Below are 13,838 nucleotides of genomic sequence, written 5' to 3'. Positions count from 1 at the left end.
CTGGACTAATGTAAGTACCTTTAATTTTGAATTGAGATGAAAGGCCTTTGAATAAGTTAAAAGGTACTTAGGACAAATTTTAATTGGTTAGTATTCGTTCTATGTAATGAATGAGTTTTGGACAGTACAGCAATTTCATAGCCTGAATAGAACCTGAAACTTAAGAAATCCTAGTTATCACTTTATAATATTGTAAATCCTTCATCTGTGAGCACTCTGAAAAAGATATAAGAAAAGCTCTGAGACAGCAGWTTTCTTTCCATAGTATTACTGTACTGTTAAACAAAATACGTGTACAACATTAAGAAGCACATAAAAAGGTTTTAGTGATGAATGTCTTTTAAACATTTTTTCATATTTTATAATGAAAATAAACAGCAATTTTCTTTTTCAGTTTTCYGCTTTTCCCGTAGAACTTCGAGAGGTCCATTAGACTTCTGTTCATTTGATCTTTCATTGCTTAAATGAAAAAGCTGAGATTGTCTTTTTCTCTTTTTAACTGCAATATATTTGATTTTGGTCTCTAGAATTGGATATGCAGGCAGAAAAAAAAATAGGTTGTAAAAGTACATTCATCTGCCACATTGCTCTCAGATTTTGTTTGTGATTTTTTTTTTATTTGATTGAAATGCAGTCCTTCCAAACATACTTTTCCACACAGAAAAAGAGGAGGAGGGAGAAATAATTTCCGGATTTACTGAGATCTTTTTGCAGGCTGCTATACAGCATTTGATGAAACGGGCATTGGTAAATTGATGAGCTCTTGTTCAGTGAAATTTTGGGAACTTTTTCCAGCTCCATTGCAAGCTTTAAATTTGGAAGTGCTTCCAGTCATTGGCAGAAACCAGGAGGTGAACCTGACAGCCATCATATTGCCAAAGAATCCTAATTTGACAGTCTTCTACTGGTGGATAGGAAACAGTCTTCAGGTATGTGAAGCTTATGGAAAATCAGCTTTTGACTTCAGATTATTTTCAGCCTTTTCCCAATAAAGACTAAGTGACACTTTTTACACTAACGAAATTACTCTTATTTTATATAACTTCATGTAGGCCATCTATCATTTCACATATCCTCTAACAAACATTACCTGAATCCCATTGCTTAATCACGTATTTTAAGTTGTTCATTTTACTTTATTGCTACACATGTGAAAATGAAAGTTTTCCTTTTAGAATTGATTTAAATTTCCAGACCATTTCCTGTTTAAAAGGGTATCAAAATATTAAGAGCATTCAAACAAGATATTTATTTTGAGATAGAAATCTACATAAAAATGTCCTCAAGCAATGAAGATGCAAGTATTTCTATTGAAAATAGTTCTTGTCTAGCTGGATTAATTTCTTTTTTTTTTTTTTTTTTTTTTTTAATGTTAGATAAGTAGATAAGTAAAATATTTTTCTCACGAAAGAGTAATAGCTGTCTCTGAGACCGGGCTACTTTCAGATAAGCATAAGATTTTTTTCTTTCTTTTAAATGTGCCATCTATGATAATTCTGGTCTGTATCTGTGGATTTTTAGTGACTAAGCCACAGTTAGAACAGGCACTCCAGTGTTGTGGAGGGTTTTGTAATTCATTCAGGTGTGATTAGGAGACAGAAYATCTGAGCTCCACCTTGAAGTTACAGATTGATGATCTTCCATGGATCATGCTGTAAAATGACAGAAAAAGTCCATTTGATCTTAACTACACATCACACTTTTTGAGGCCAATGGCTTCCTGAATGTGATCTGATAAAGCTTAGTGAGCCTGATTCAAAATCCATTTGTTTCACTGGGAATTGAATSCAAGCCTAATGCTCTGCCAATTATTCTAAAAGAAATTTTTACCCAATCTGGCAGCTATTCTATRTAGAGAAAATCCTTTAGGAGAAAGGAAGTTCCTATGTTGAAAACTGCCAATTGCCTATAAATGGCAATTGAGCTATTTATTGAAATATTGACTACTATTCTAGAAAATGATTCATGTGAAATCTTTTGGCTGCATTTTTTTAATGACTACCACTTCAGACATTATTCTCATGGTTCTTGCTAAAAMTCTATTTTGAACTTTTTCTTGTTTTTGAAGCCACTTCTTACACTGGAGAGTTTTTTGGTGGCAAGATTTGCTGAGACAGGTGAAGTTAGAGTTACAGTGCAAGCTTCTTGTGGGAACTCCATGCTTCAGGATTCAAAGGTTGTCCATGTTTTTGGTAAGGCGCTTTACTTGTGTTGAATATTTTTGTTTGTCACACATGCTTATGTTGAATACCTCTTAAACCAGCACTTTAGGTGGAACCCATGGTAAAATTATTTCTAATGCCATGTACAATTTCTAAATTTGAAGGRTAATCCCATGAAGTTGAATCCCATGAAGTGATTGTAGGAATAGTTTTCTGTGAAATCCTTTGCTTCCTTTGCCTATACAAAATGTTAATGTATTTCCCAAACTTATAAGGTTCTTATGTACTAAAGCAGTATTTTGCTATGAGTAGAGAATTTGCAAGAGTCCCTAAATACAATAGTTTTAATATCTCCAAAAAGAGAAAACTTAGTTGTGTATATGTACTTTTACAGTAAAAACAAAGAAAAATAAGAGTGAGCTCTCTTATAAATATTGTGTAATCCTTCAGCTTTTACTTTGCGTTATGGCCTGGTCTGACAAGGGATGATATGCCATGAAAAATGCAATGCTCAGGAATTATTCTGTTAGTGTTTGTACTGTAACATGTAGCAATTGTTGTATCTTAAAAAAAAAAAAAAAAAAAAGTTTCTTTTTATACAGCGCCAAAACCCTTCCTGTATCCAAGAGATACACAAAATGATACATCTCTATTTCCTAAACAGTGAAGGAAGATTCTGTTAGTTTTTCTTTTAGTATCATTAGTGTAAAATAATGGTAAAAAAACACTCATGCTAAACAGAGCTGTTATGAACTCCATCTCCCTCACRCTTTTTCTAGGAAAAATGAATTTGATGTTTATGCTACAACTTGTAAATGCCTCCATTTCTTAGAAAGCTTTAAAAATATAACCGTATTAGTATGACTGGCTTAGTGTCTTTGACTTGCCAGCATTGCTTCTCTTGTTAGCACTGGCAAATCCTCATACAWAGAACAAGAAGGGTACTACTCATGAGGGAAATTTCTTAAAATCCTTCAAAAAAATTCTATATGATTCTATCTAAACTGTTCAGGAAACCAGATTTGAATGATTCATTTATTGCAGGGGAGCTCTTTTATCTGCTTTGCATTAAATTATTCAGATGTTCTTCCAATGAGCCTATAAGGAGAAATGGAAGATTATTTAGAGGCCTGTTTTCTAAGGAATAGCCCTTTTGTAGCATTTCAGATATTTTGGACAATATCCATAAAAGTGTTGAGCGTATCTTATTTTTATTATTTCAAAGAAGGCAGTAGTTAGCCTTTAGCATGTCATTTCTGTTCTTATCTTCATGGCCAGCTTATGGAAAACGTAAAGTATTCATTTTGCAGGAAAAACAGGAACATGAAATGAGCAAAAAAAACAGATGTTTATGATTCAGTGAGGATAGAATCCACTGGCACATTCCCCTTAAAAATGAAAGAAACTAATCATGTCTGTGCAGTTTACTTAAGGAAAAATTATTGGAAAGATTATAACTCCAGAGCATGAATGTAAATCTTTTTTTTTTTTTCTTCCCATCCTTCCCTTATTGCCTTTTTGTCTTTAGGCACAAATTTGATGATGTTGAGCAAAATAAAGAAAGAAATTGACTGGCTGACAGGAGTGTAATCTTGCTTCATGCTGCTTAGAGTGTAGACTCCTGGGGAAAGGGTTTGCCTTCCCTCCCTCCTTCCCTCCCTCCCTCCTTCCCTCCCTCCTTCCCTCCCTCCTTCCCTCCCTCCTTCCCTCCTTCCCTCCTTCCCTCCTTCCCTCCTTCCCTCCTTCCTTCCTTCCTTCCACATAGCAATAGGTTTCTTGGGTACTACAACACTTCCCATAACGCTGAAAATATATTTTCAACTTTTATTTCTGCAAAACTCTTTTTGCACTTCTATTTGGTAATTGTTCAAAAATGTTTCTTTTGCCATTTCAGATCATTTTCATGTTCTTCCTCTGAAGTTTACTAAGCACCTGGACATGTACAACCCCGACATACCAGAATGGAGGGAAGACATAGGGCGAGTAGTAACTCGACTTCTTGCAAAGGTGCTCTCTCAAATTGCTCATAAAATGTTCCCTCTCCAGTCATAAAGYTTGAAGGTTAAGTTAGTGCCTTCTCATTTAGAAAAATGTAGGCAGTGCAAAACAGTAAAATGAACCCCACGAGCCACATTTCCAACAAGTTTGAGCCTGGTGTCACTTTTACATGCTGTCTGTGGATGATGATACTGTAGTACAGAAAGTTTAGTTCTAACAGAGCCTAATTGGTAATTAATGCTAACTGCTGGTCTCTGGGATTTGGCAAAGCCATAGTGGCAAATAGTGCTGACTCCAAAACAGAAAGAGTAGCTTAAATGTGATAAACTTATGGGTACTGTCCATTATGAAGGATTTGTTCTCATTGTAAAATAAAAATTTTTAAAAAAGTAGAACAAAGCAAAAAATATACAGTGTCATGTGTATAACTTTGAAAATTGCATAAAATGCCTGAACATGTTTTTGCTACAGCTGATCTTTTAGATCATGTTTGCAAATGAAATCTGGATTGGGAACAGATGAATCCTGTAGGTGAAGCCTCAGTACAAAGTCATGCGGCAGTTCTGGGGCATAAGTAATGAGCACTCCATAAAAAGAGAGTGTTCCAGAACTGTGTTCTTCAGGTGCACACACTGCCAAGAATGCAGTAGGTGTGAACCGACTTCTCTTGAGGAGAATATCTCCAAGTTGTGGGTTGGCAATGTTCTTAAAATGGCTTTTGTGTGAAGAAAGGTTCAGCCTTATGGTGCAGCTTTTGCCAGTGAGGTCTTTGGACCTTTTCTGGATTTGCAGTAGTGCACAGGGGAGTTCAGGATCTGGAGTTTTTACTTCATACCATTCATGCCTTTTTTAGGTTCACATGTCAAATCAAAATAAATTCCGACTTYTATCAGCTTAAACCCATTCCATAACCAGGGTCAGTCAAACAAATAATTAGATTCCTTATAAAATTGCCTGTGCATTTTAATAACTACTAAATCATCTGCAAAACTATATGAAGAATTTAATGTAATTTCTGAAAAATTCCCAGGGTGTTGTCATTATAATTTTGTCACTGTCTTATATAATGCAGAGAGGAATATGGGAATAAAAATTAAAATTGCTAACGCTTATTTGGAAAGAATGCTTTTGACTTTCAGTGGGGGTGAGTGGAGTGCAGGTTTTCATAAAAACAGTTTCAGGAATTGAATCTAGGTGCTTTAAATAGCTGTGTGGAAGACTGTGTGTAAACCTACAAACAACTTCCACATACAAGAACAGGAGCCCTTTATACACTGTGGAGAAAAAACAAAAAAAGTTGTAAGATGGGCACCACATGGCATATGTCATATATGACTGCCACACTCAYGTGGTAGGTATGTTCCCAGATTCATGCCCCCTCACACACTAATTCTATATAATAATGCAAAAACAGTACTGAGGAAGAGCAGCTGTGATATGAGTTCATTTCCATTTGCATTTCCATTTCCTCTGCTAATTAAACACACATGAAAAAGTAGTCTCCCTAAGCTAAAGTTAAGTATAGTGAATATGCCCYTTTAAGTCTACTAAGCATTTAAATGATCCACAAAGGATTCTGAACCACTTAGGATTTTTTTTTTTTAAGTCACCATAAAAATATGCAGCCATTAGAGTTTTGCTAAAACTGCATACCACTTAGTTTTGCTTCTTTCCATGTTGTCACTAAAATAATTTGATGTGATAATAATGATAACACTTCAAATCTGCAAAGAGCCACTTATAGATTAGTTGGTTAATATTTGGCTTTATTCATAATTTAGCATTATGTAAAATCCACTCTAATTCTTTGGTATTCAGATTCTTAATTTTTAAAGACCTGTGTAGAAATGCTTATGTATTTTATATAATATTAGAATTATGTATGGTGATTTACGACATACATTTGTCTGCACAGGAAACTAATATACCTGAAGAAACTCTTGTGACRGTTGTGAAACCTGGTCTGCCCACAACTGCTGACTTGCATGTGCTGCTACCAGCAAACCAGCCCAAGAGGAAGATGAGTATAACTAGTGATAAGGTAATGAGAGAAATATGTGTCTAATTGGGACAATCCTACTTGGAAACCAACAGCTGTACTATAATTGCATTTATTGGCATTAAGMGGTGTTCCCTAATCACATGGAGATGTCACTGTCATCTGGAGAGACATGTAAGTGCTAGGAACAGTTAGGGCTGTTGTGTCTGACAGTGTGTAGTGCTCCTTCTGATGTAAGGGTAGATCCTATCACAGGAGAAGAGGGAGAAGAAACAATTATCCTGCTCCATGCCAGCCTGTGACAGACTGAAGGTTGGTCCTGTTGATACCTTTGTGGACAATGTACAGTGCTTTCCAGCAGCACGTGTTCTTGTGCTTGTTTTTACCAGTGTGTGTCTCGAGAATAATACGTTTTGAACAGAAACTAGTGCTGGTTTGCCAGTCTGTGAAGATACAGTAGGGCAAAAGGTGCCTTTTGAACACTGGTGTTTCTAAAGAGGGAAACACCATCTCTTCACTGTYTTTAGAAGCAGATTTTAGATACAATCGAAATAGAATCTATAGGTCAACCTATAAAAGTTGACCTATTTTGTAAKGAGCATCAAGCAGGTAGTTCCTGTCTTTTATGAGCATATATCCCTTTCAGTTAACAAGAAACCAACGCAATGATCACAGCAATGAAAATCAGACATAAAGTTCTTCCTCCCTTTCCCAAACCTCCTCTGTAATAAAAGGCTGCAGGCCAGTAAAAATAGTGTGACTGGCCCTTGCTTCTGACTTGGGATTTGTGATACTTGTCCTTGTRCTGTGATAGAGGAGCAGATCTCAGCTCTGTGCTTGTTTCTTGCAATTCAAGTCTTGGCAGTTACAGACACTAAGAGTGTAAGGTATCATTAATTTTAAAAGGCATTTTAGCACTTTTTGAAATGAAGTCACAATATCCAGAGCTGCAAAAGTAGGTAAAAAGAGCCCTTTAGATTACCCTGATACTTGTAGATTGTTCATGGAATTGATGCAGTATATGTGAGAAGGTCCAAAGGAGTATTCTTGATGTTGTTCAAGTAAATGAATGGGTGTTTTATTGCAAAACACATGGAGGATGGTGTGAATGCACAGAATTTGCCTCTCCACTGCAGCCCCAAAGCCTTACTGCTTTCCCTGTGTAATCACAGTCAGAATTCCTGGGAGTCCAAAATCATATTGTAGGAGATAGTTGATTTTAATAATAATTACTTTAGTAGGAAGCCCAGCATAAGCTATGTGTGCATTACCACTTGAAAAGTCTTYGAATCTTTCAACTTGATTAAGAAGCAAAGTGCAATTTTCAAAGGAAACTGATTCCCTTTATTCCACATGTATATGATATGAATACTTTTAATAATAATAATAATAATAAATAGGTGATGATAGACCTTTGGGTTCTGCAGACTTTTTGTTTTAGTGCAAAAATGTTATATGTGCTAATTCTCTTTCTCACTATTACTAGTACTGTACTTCAAGGCAATTTGAAGTATATCATCAACAATATTCATTTTTTTCTCTTTTCTTTTTTTGATTTTTTTAATGTAAAAAATACTCTGCTAGTTATTTTGAAGGATAAAGAATAACAATCACATGTTGAAAAAAAAAAAAAAAAAAAAGAGAGAGAGAGAAGTATGTGGCTATCAGGAAGAGTAGAGTACCTTAAGAGAGCAGAATTTCTATTATAAATGGTACCCCCTGAAGACCTGCCCTTGGCTATAGTTTCTGAAACTATAGAAGCACTGGAAGGTCAAAGTAATTGAAATTTGGGCAACAGCTGCACGTCAGGAGCTAACACATACAGAAAATAGGAGCAAATGAGGGAGCAAAGGAAGCAAATATAGTAACATATGCTATGTAATGATAAAGGCAAGCATCCTGGTATCGATCTTTAAAACAATCAAAACACTTTGATTGTTTTAAAGAGTGCAGGTTGTAGAGTCAAACTTCTTAACAAGCTGTCCAAATTTCTGTTTTTCTATTATTGCTAAGGGATGTTACTTTAATTGTTGAAACTTTTTGATTTTGAATTGAATGGCTCAAATTTTGTTAAAATACRTGTTATATCAGAAACCATTGTGACTCAGGAAATATCCTTAAAATATACCCTCTGTAAACTTAGAAGCATTAACTGCTTAAGTCAGCTGAAAAGGACTCATAGTAACACTAGTTTAAAGACGAATGTGCCAAGACAAGCTTGAAGGCCCTTGGCACTTCTCTCTTCTTGTGTTTCACTGAAAGGATTCTATTTATTGTGCTGCTAGTGACAGCTCTCATGTCTGTGTTCTGATTTTATTGTACAGACTCTCCTTTAATGCAGAAAATATTCTGYACGTTGGGCTGACCTGCCCCTAAAATCTTTACATTAGATTTAGTTATGAAATATCTTCTCTTAAAGAGAACCCTTTTGTTCTTGGAAAAATAACTTTCAATACTGTGTGATTTCAGAAGGTCCATTGAAGGCAATAATTTCTTGTACAAGCAGAGAGCACCTGCTTGGGGGGGCAGTTTCTAGTGGCATTCTACGTGAATTTGTATGACCTGAGGTTATTTATTAACTTCATTACTAATCTGGTATATAATTCCATACTCATAAAAGAAGCCAACAGTACAAAGATTGTTAATAAGCTGAAAGTATAGTAGTAAAGAGGAGCCCTTTGCATAATTCTGTAATTTGTTTCCATTTGGACAAAAACCCACTTTCTTTCAGAAATAATGCATGCAGGAATAAAGGCTGAGGGTGTTCCCACCTGATTTTGATAGCATAGCAATTTCAGAATTATTTTGTTGATATCATTGACTACAGAGGAAGACTTGGTCTCTTAATTTAAATGCTTTCATTACATGTCTAATGTCAGAWGGGATGAATCCATTTGAAAGAGCAAATTAAAGTGCCTTAAACCTGTAGGAAAACAGTGGCTCTGAAGAAGGTTTGGGGGTCTATCTAATAGCTAATAAAAGGAAAATTCCAATGATTTGCTTTGGCAGAATGAGCAAGTAAGATCCTTAGATATGTAAGTTTGAAGGGTGTTTATATATATATATATATATATATAGTTGTTTTTGTTGTTTTTTACATTCTGTTATCACAGTACAAGACCCATGTGGTTACATTCTCTAATCTTAGCATTGGAAATTTTAGAAGGGGAAAAAAAATAGAGTGCCAGTCTAAATACCTTGACTTAGAGACTCTAGAGAGCTCAGAATACAGAGTTCTTTTAAAAAGTTGGAGAGGTGAAATCAATGCATGTGCTCAATAAATATCTCATGATACAGAAATCCCAATGAATATGGAAACGTTCATCAATCGTATAGTGAAATACACAAGTCAGAACAYTTGGCTGAATTCACAGTTAGAAATGAGAAATTAGATTCAAATYTTTGGTCTTTGGAAGTTTAATTCAGAAAAGTCTGGGTGTGAACACAAACGTTGATAGAAAAATAATGAAAAAGTTTTCCTTAAACAAAAGCCAAAGCAAATATTGAATTCCTCAAATACTTGCCAGGAAAATATGATGTATCCACAGATAAATTATGGGGCTCAGTGATTATATTTCATGCCTGAAAGTTAGATTAGCTGATAGTAGTGGTCCCATTTGCATTGTAGCCTATGAAAGAGTGAACAAGCTTGGACAGAGACTGAATAATATTTCAGCAGTGCCAGCATCGCTTTCAAGTGTGCTAATCAATATAGTTGTGATATGTATTCTGTCTTCAGATTTTGGACAAAAAGGCAAGTACTTAAGAACTATCTGGAGTAATTTTCTTGTAAAAAGAGTGAGGACACGCTTATATCCCCTTTATGTTGAATAATTACCCCACAAAAAAATGTAATAAAGTCAGTTTAGAAGTTAGATATCCCTCAATATGAGCGAGCATGTTAGAGTTTGAACTTCTGTGAAATCTCTGTCCATAATGTGAGGGAGACTGCAGGGATTTCTGTCTATTATACTGCAAAGGCTTGTCAAAAATGAGTACCATAATTGATAATATCATAAAAGAAGTAGCTCTTGAAGGTTTCATGGATATAAAGTATATTTCTAATTTGGCATCCTATGGGAAGCTGTATCCTGAATTATAAGGCATGCACTATAAAACTGGCTTTGATCTTTTAGAAAATTACCCATGTTGAAGGTGCAAGCAAGTGAAAGGGAAAATTCAGACAATTTGTCATTTGGGCTTACAATATGATGGTATATTTAATGGTTCTGCCCCGTGAGAATGTGAGAGCCTATATTTTAGTATGCTCTGTCCACTGGATGAAAAATAGAAGGAATCCTATTTTTTTCCACATCAGTGGAACTATGTCTTTGTAGAGAATACTGTCAAAAATTGGTTATAAAAGGAATCCATCCCAATATAGCTAAGAAAGTGAGTTAAATTATGACGTACTGTTCACTATCAAACAGTTTATTTTCATAATAAGAAATCTAAAGTGACATTGCAACTTGTCTGCTGGTATTACATGAAGTTTTCAATATGGAATATGCATTGTGTGAGTTACGATTGAGGTAAACTGGACAGTGCATGTAAATGAGATAAAAGTCTGTCACRTAATGGGTAAATGTAAAGAATTTGGTAAGCAGAAAGAAAGATTTGGCTAAAAAGATAGGACATTTTCAGCATTTAGAATTTGTAGAGTTTTGCATGATTTTTTAAATGTAGAATTTATTTGAGATGTCAAGTCATTGCTGACAAATATTTTCTGACATGTGTGTTTCTCGCCATGTAATGAACAAGAGGTTTTCCTGTGCAGAAAGTTGTGTAGAAGCAAAGGAAAGATGTCTGACCTTCTCTTTTATATTTTCAGAGGATAGTGGCTATAAAGCAAGCCTTGAACGCGCACAACATCAGTTTCTTTCTGCGAGGAGGACACTGGGTCTTAGTGACTTTAGCTGACTCTGATTCAGGTAAATTATATCAACAAATATCCCAACAAATTAACCTGGCAATGGCTGATAGAGGAAAAAAAATTGAAAACTCTCTCTCTATATATATATGTATAGATATTTTTTAGAGCATTGTGTGCAATTCTGGGCACCCCAGTACAAGAGGGAGGTGGAGCTTCTAGAGAGGGAGAGCAACCAAGATGATTAAGGGATCGGAGCATCTATCGTATGAGGAAAGACTAAGTGAGCTGAGCTTTTTTAGCCTAGAGAAGAGAACACTAAGAGGAGGTCTGATCAATATGTAGAAGTACCTGAGTGGAGAGTGTAGGTAGAATGGGGCCAAACTCTTCTCGGCGGTGGCCAGTGATAGGACAAGGGGTAATGGGTACAAGTTGAAACACCAGAAATTCCATCTGCATGTGAGGAAGAACTTCTTTCCTGTGAGGGTGACAGAGCCCTGGAACAGGCTGCCCAGGGAGGTTGTGGAGTCTCCTTCTCTGGAGGTCTTCAAAACCCRCCTGGATGCCACCCTGTGCCATGTGCTCTATGTGTCCCTGCTGGAGCAGGGAGTTGGACTAGATGATCTCTAGAAGACCCTTCCAACCTCAACCATTCTGTGATTTTATGTTATTTTGTAACTATATATATATATGCATACACACACATATGCATACATATTCACACATTTGGTATTTGTTAACCATCACTGACAAATTAATTGTATCATACCGTTCAATTAATCATCTCGTAATCTCTATCAGAAACTTCCTCCTGTTATTTCACTTTTGGTCTTTTCTGTGTATCCATGGCATTAATAAATGATGATACTCAATAAAACACTGCCATGAGGGAAGAGCAAACCCGGCCTCAGGAAAAGCCACCTGCTGAGCTTAGAGGCAATTTGGCTGCAATAGCTGCCAAGAAAGCAAAGCTTCCCCACTCTCTCTGTCATTAACTCTACTAATAAAACTCCGTGCRTCTGGGACATTGCCTTGTATGTCTGTGTGATACCCAACTGTGTCTCATAGACAGATCAACTAACCTGAAACTTGCTGTAGGGTCTGCATGCAGGTCTGCTCCATTGCCAGACATGTCCTGAGAACATGAACTACCTTCTCCTTTAAAACAACTGGGAGCAGGGTTTTCTGGCATGTATTTTCTGCACCTCTGCATACACTATCTAGTTAGAAACTGATTGAAGAGAGTGAGTATGTATTTTGAACAGCGTTATGTTAAAGAAATGCTTTAACCAGAAGGTTCAGCTATAAGCAGAACCTTTTATAAGATTGTCCTATCATCTTTGAATATCATCTCCCATAATTTGTTCTTACCTGTTACTCAAGTGTATTGGGGCAGAACACCTTTGTTGAGAAAAATGAATTTATGTCAATGATGATTTAAATGATATTTTATTTGTCAGCTCCTTGGAAAAGACAAAGGTATCTATTTACCATCTTTAGTGTAGTATCATGCTACAGTTTTGCTGCAGCATCTAGTCTGGTCACTGTAGAAATGACTTGCTTAAAGAGAGAACATTCATTAGCCTGTACAAAAAGCTAAAACTAAAATAACCACATGTTCATTCCAGCCTTTCCCGTTCATTGTTCAGAGCTTAGTTTCTCCATCTGTGAAATAAATTCAGCCCTGCTTTTGCATCATAAATAGTTGGGATACGTGATCATTTCCTGTGATAACTTGAGATTCCTAGGAAAAAAAGCAATACTATGAGTGCAAATAATTCAGCCTTCATGAGTTCTATCTGAAATTTGTCCCCTCTTCTTCAGTGGCAAGTCACCAGTTAAATTTGTGTTGTTGCTTGTTTGAAGAGGCTACAGATGGAATGAGAAATTACACAAATAATATTTTCAGCTTTGCTGTTCAGAAGAAAGCTGTGGAATATGACTGATCTGAAAGAGGATGTGCTAAACTATTTTTTTGTTTCTTTTTTTCTGTTTCAGACTCTGAAAGGCTTGGAGGAGGCAGTGGCTACTGGGCTATTGTCGTTCTCTTTGTTATCTGTCTAGTCGTAGTTGGAGCTTTTATCCTCTACAAATTTAAAAGGCAAGTAATCCTTAATAAACAGTATATTTTAAGAATTTGATTTAGCCACACATCAGTAAACTCAGTTTGCTATTTGAAAAGGAGATTTTCTTGATGGATTTTAAAAAGCCTACCACTTTGAAAGCTGTGATTTTCTGACCTTTACAGGCTTCAAAGAGCTATCCTGATGCTGGGTTTTTCTTGCTGTATTCCAAGATAAAATAGCATCAACATGGGAACTATGGAGAGTTTGCTCAGCTTGTCTAAATAATATCATCAAGAAAGAGTGCTGAGCTAAGATATTATTRCTGATGAGTGCTTGCATCATTAGTCTTAGCAGTTATGAATAAACTAAAGACTTCAGCATAATGAGCAGTAGATCTGCAAGGCTTGATAAAGTTTTATCAAAACCTTCAATTGGGGGGAGTTTCTCTTTGAATAGATTGAATTCTAATTACTGGGATAGTGGCAGTCTGATGAAGGCAAATCAAAAGTGATGGAAATAGATCACTGTTAATTTGACAGTAGAGTGTATTTTGGGGAAAAAAAAATCTGGAAAGGACCTTAATATAAGGTAGAGGCTCAATATGGACCATAGGTATCATGTTAGCATTCTAACAGTTCTAATACACCTTTCGCCTGCAATTGATAGTAGTCTTTGCTTCTGGGACAACGTGCAATTTGTGCAAGTTTTGATCTTCTGTTTTTGTTCATGTATTTGTTTTATCA

General features: G+C 35.9%; 1 protein-coding gene across 1 annotated transcript in view; it reads left to right on the top strand.

Annotated features, from left to right (window-relative positions):
* The window catches only part of SORCS2 (sortilin related VPS10 domain containing receptor 2), a 383,600-nt gene that overhangs the window by 358,668 nt on the left and 11,094 nt on the right, over positions 1-13,838 (top strand). Inside the window, exons 20-25 of the mRNA XM_026034091.1 lie at positions 796-929; positions 2,069-2,192; positions 4,057-4,169; positions 6,076-6,201; positions 10,991-11,090; positions 13,028-13,130. Coding sequence (XP_025889876.1) covers positions 796-929; positions 2,069-2,192; positions 4,057-4,169; positions 6,076-6,201; positions 10,991-11,090; positions 13,028-13,130 — 700 coding nt within the window. The remainder of the gene's footprint in view (positions 1-795; positions 930-2,068; positions 2,193-4,056; positions 4,170-6,075; positions 6,202-10,990; positions 11,091-13,027; positions 13,131-13,838) is intronic.

Source organism: Nothoprocta perdicaria, unplaced genomic scaffold (genome assembly GCF_003342845.1).
Source record: "Nothoprocta perdicaria isolate Ctin4 unplaced genomic scaffold, notPer1 scaffold_14, whole genome shotgun sequence".
Lineage (NCBI taxonomy): Eukaryota > Metazoa > Chordata > Aves > Tinamiformes > Tinamidae > Nothoprocta > Nothoprocta perdicaria.
The sequence above is the reverse complement of the archived record's forward strand: the minus strand, read 5'-3'. Positions and strand labels throughout refer to the sequence as shown.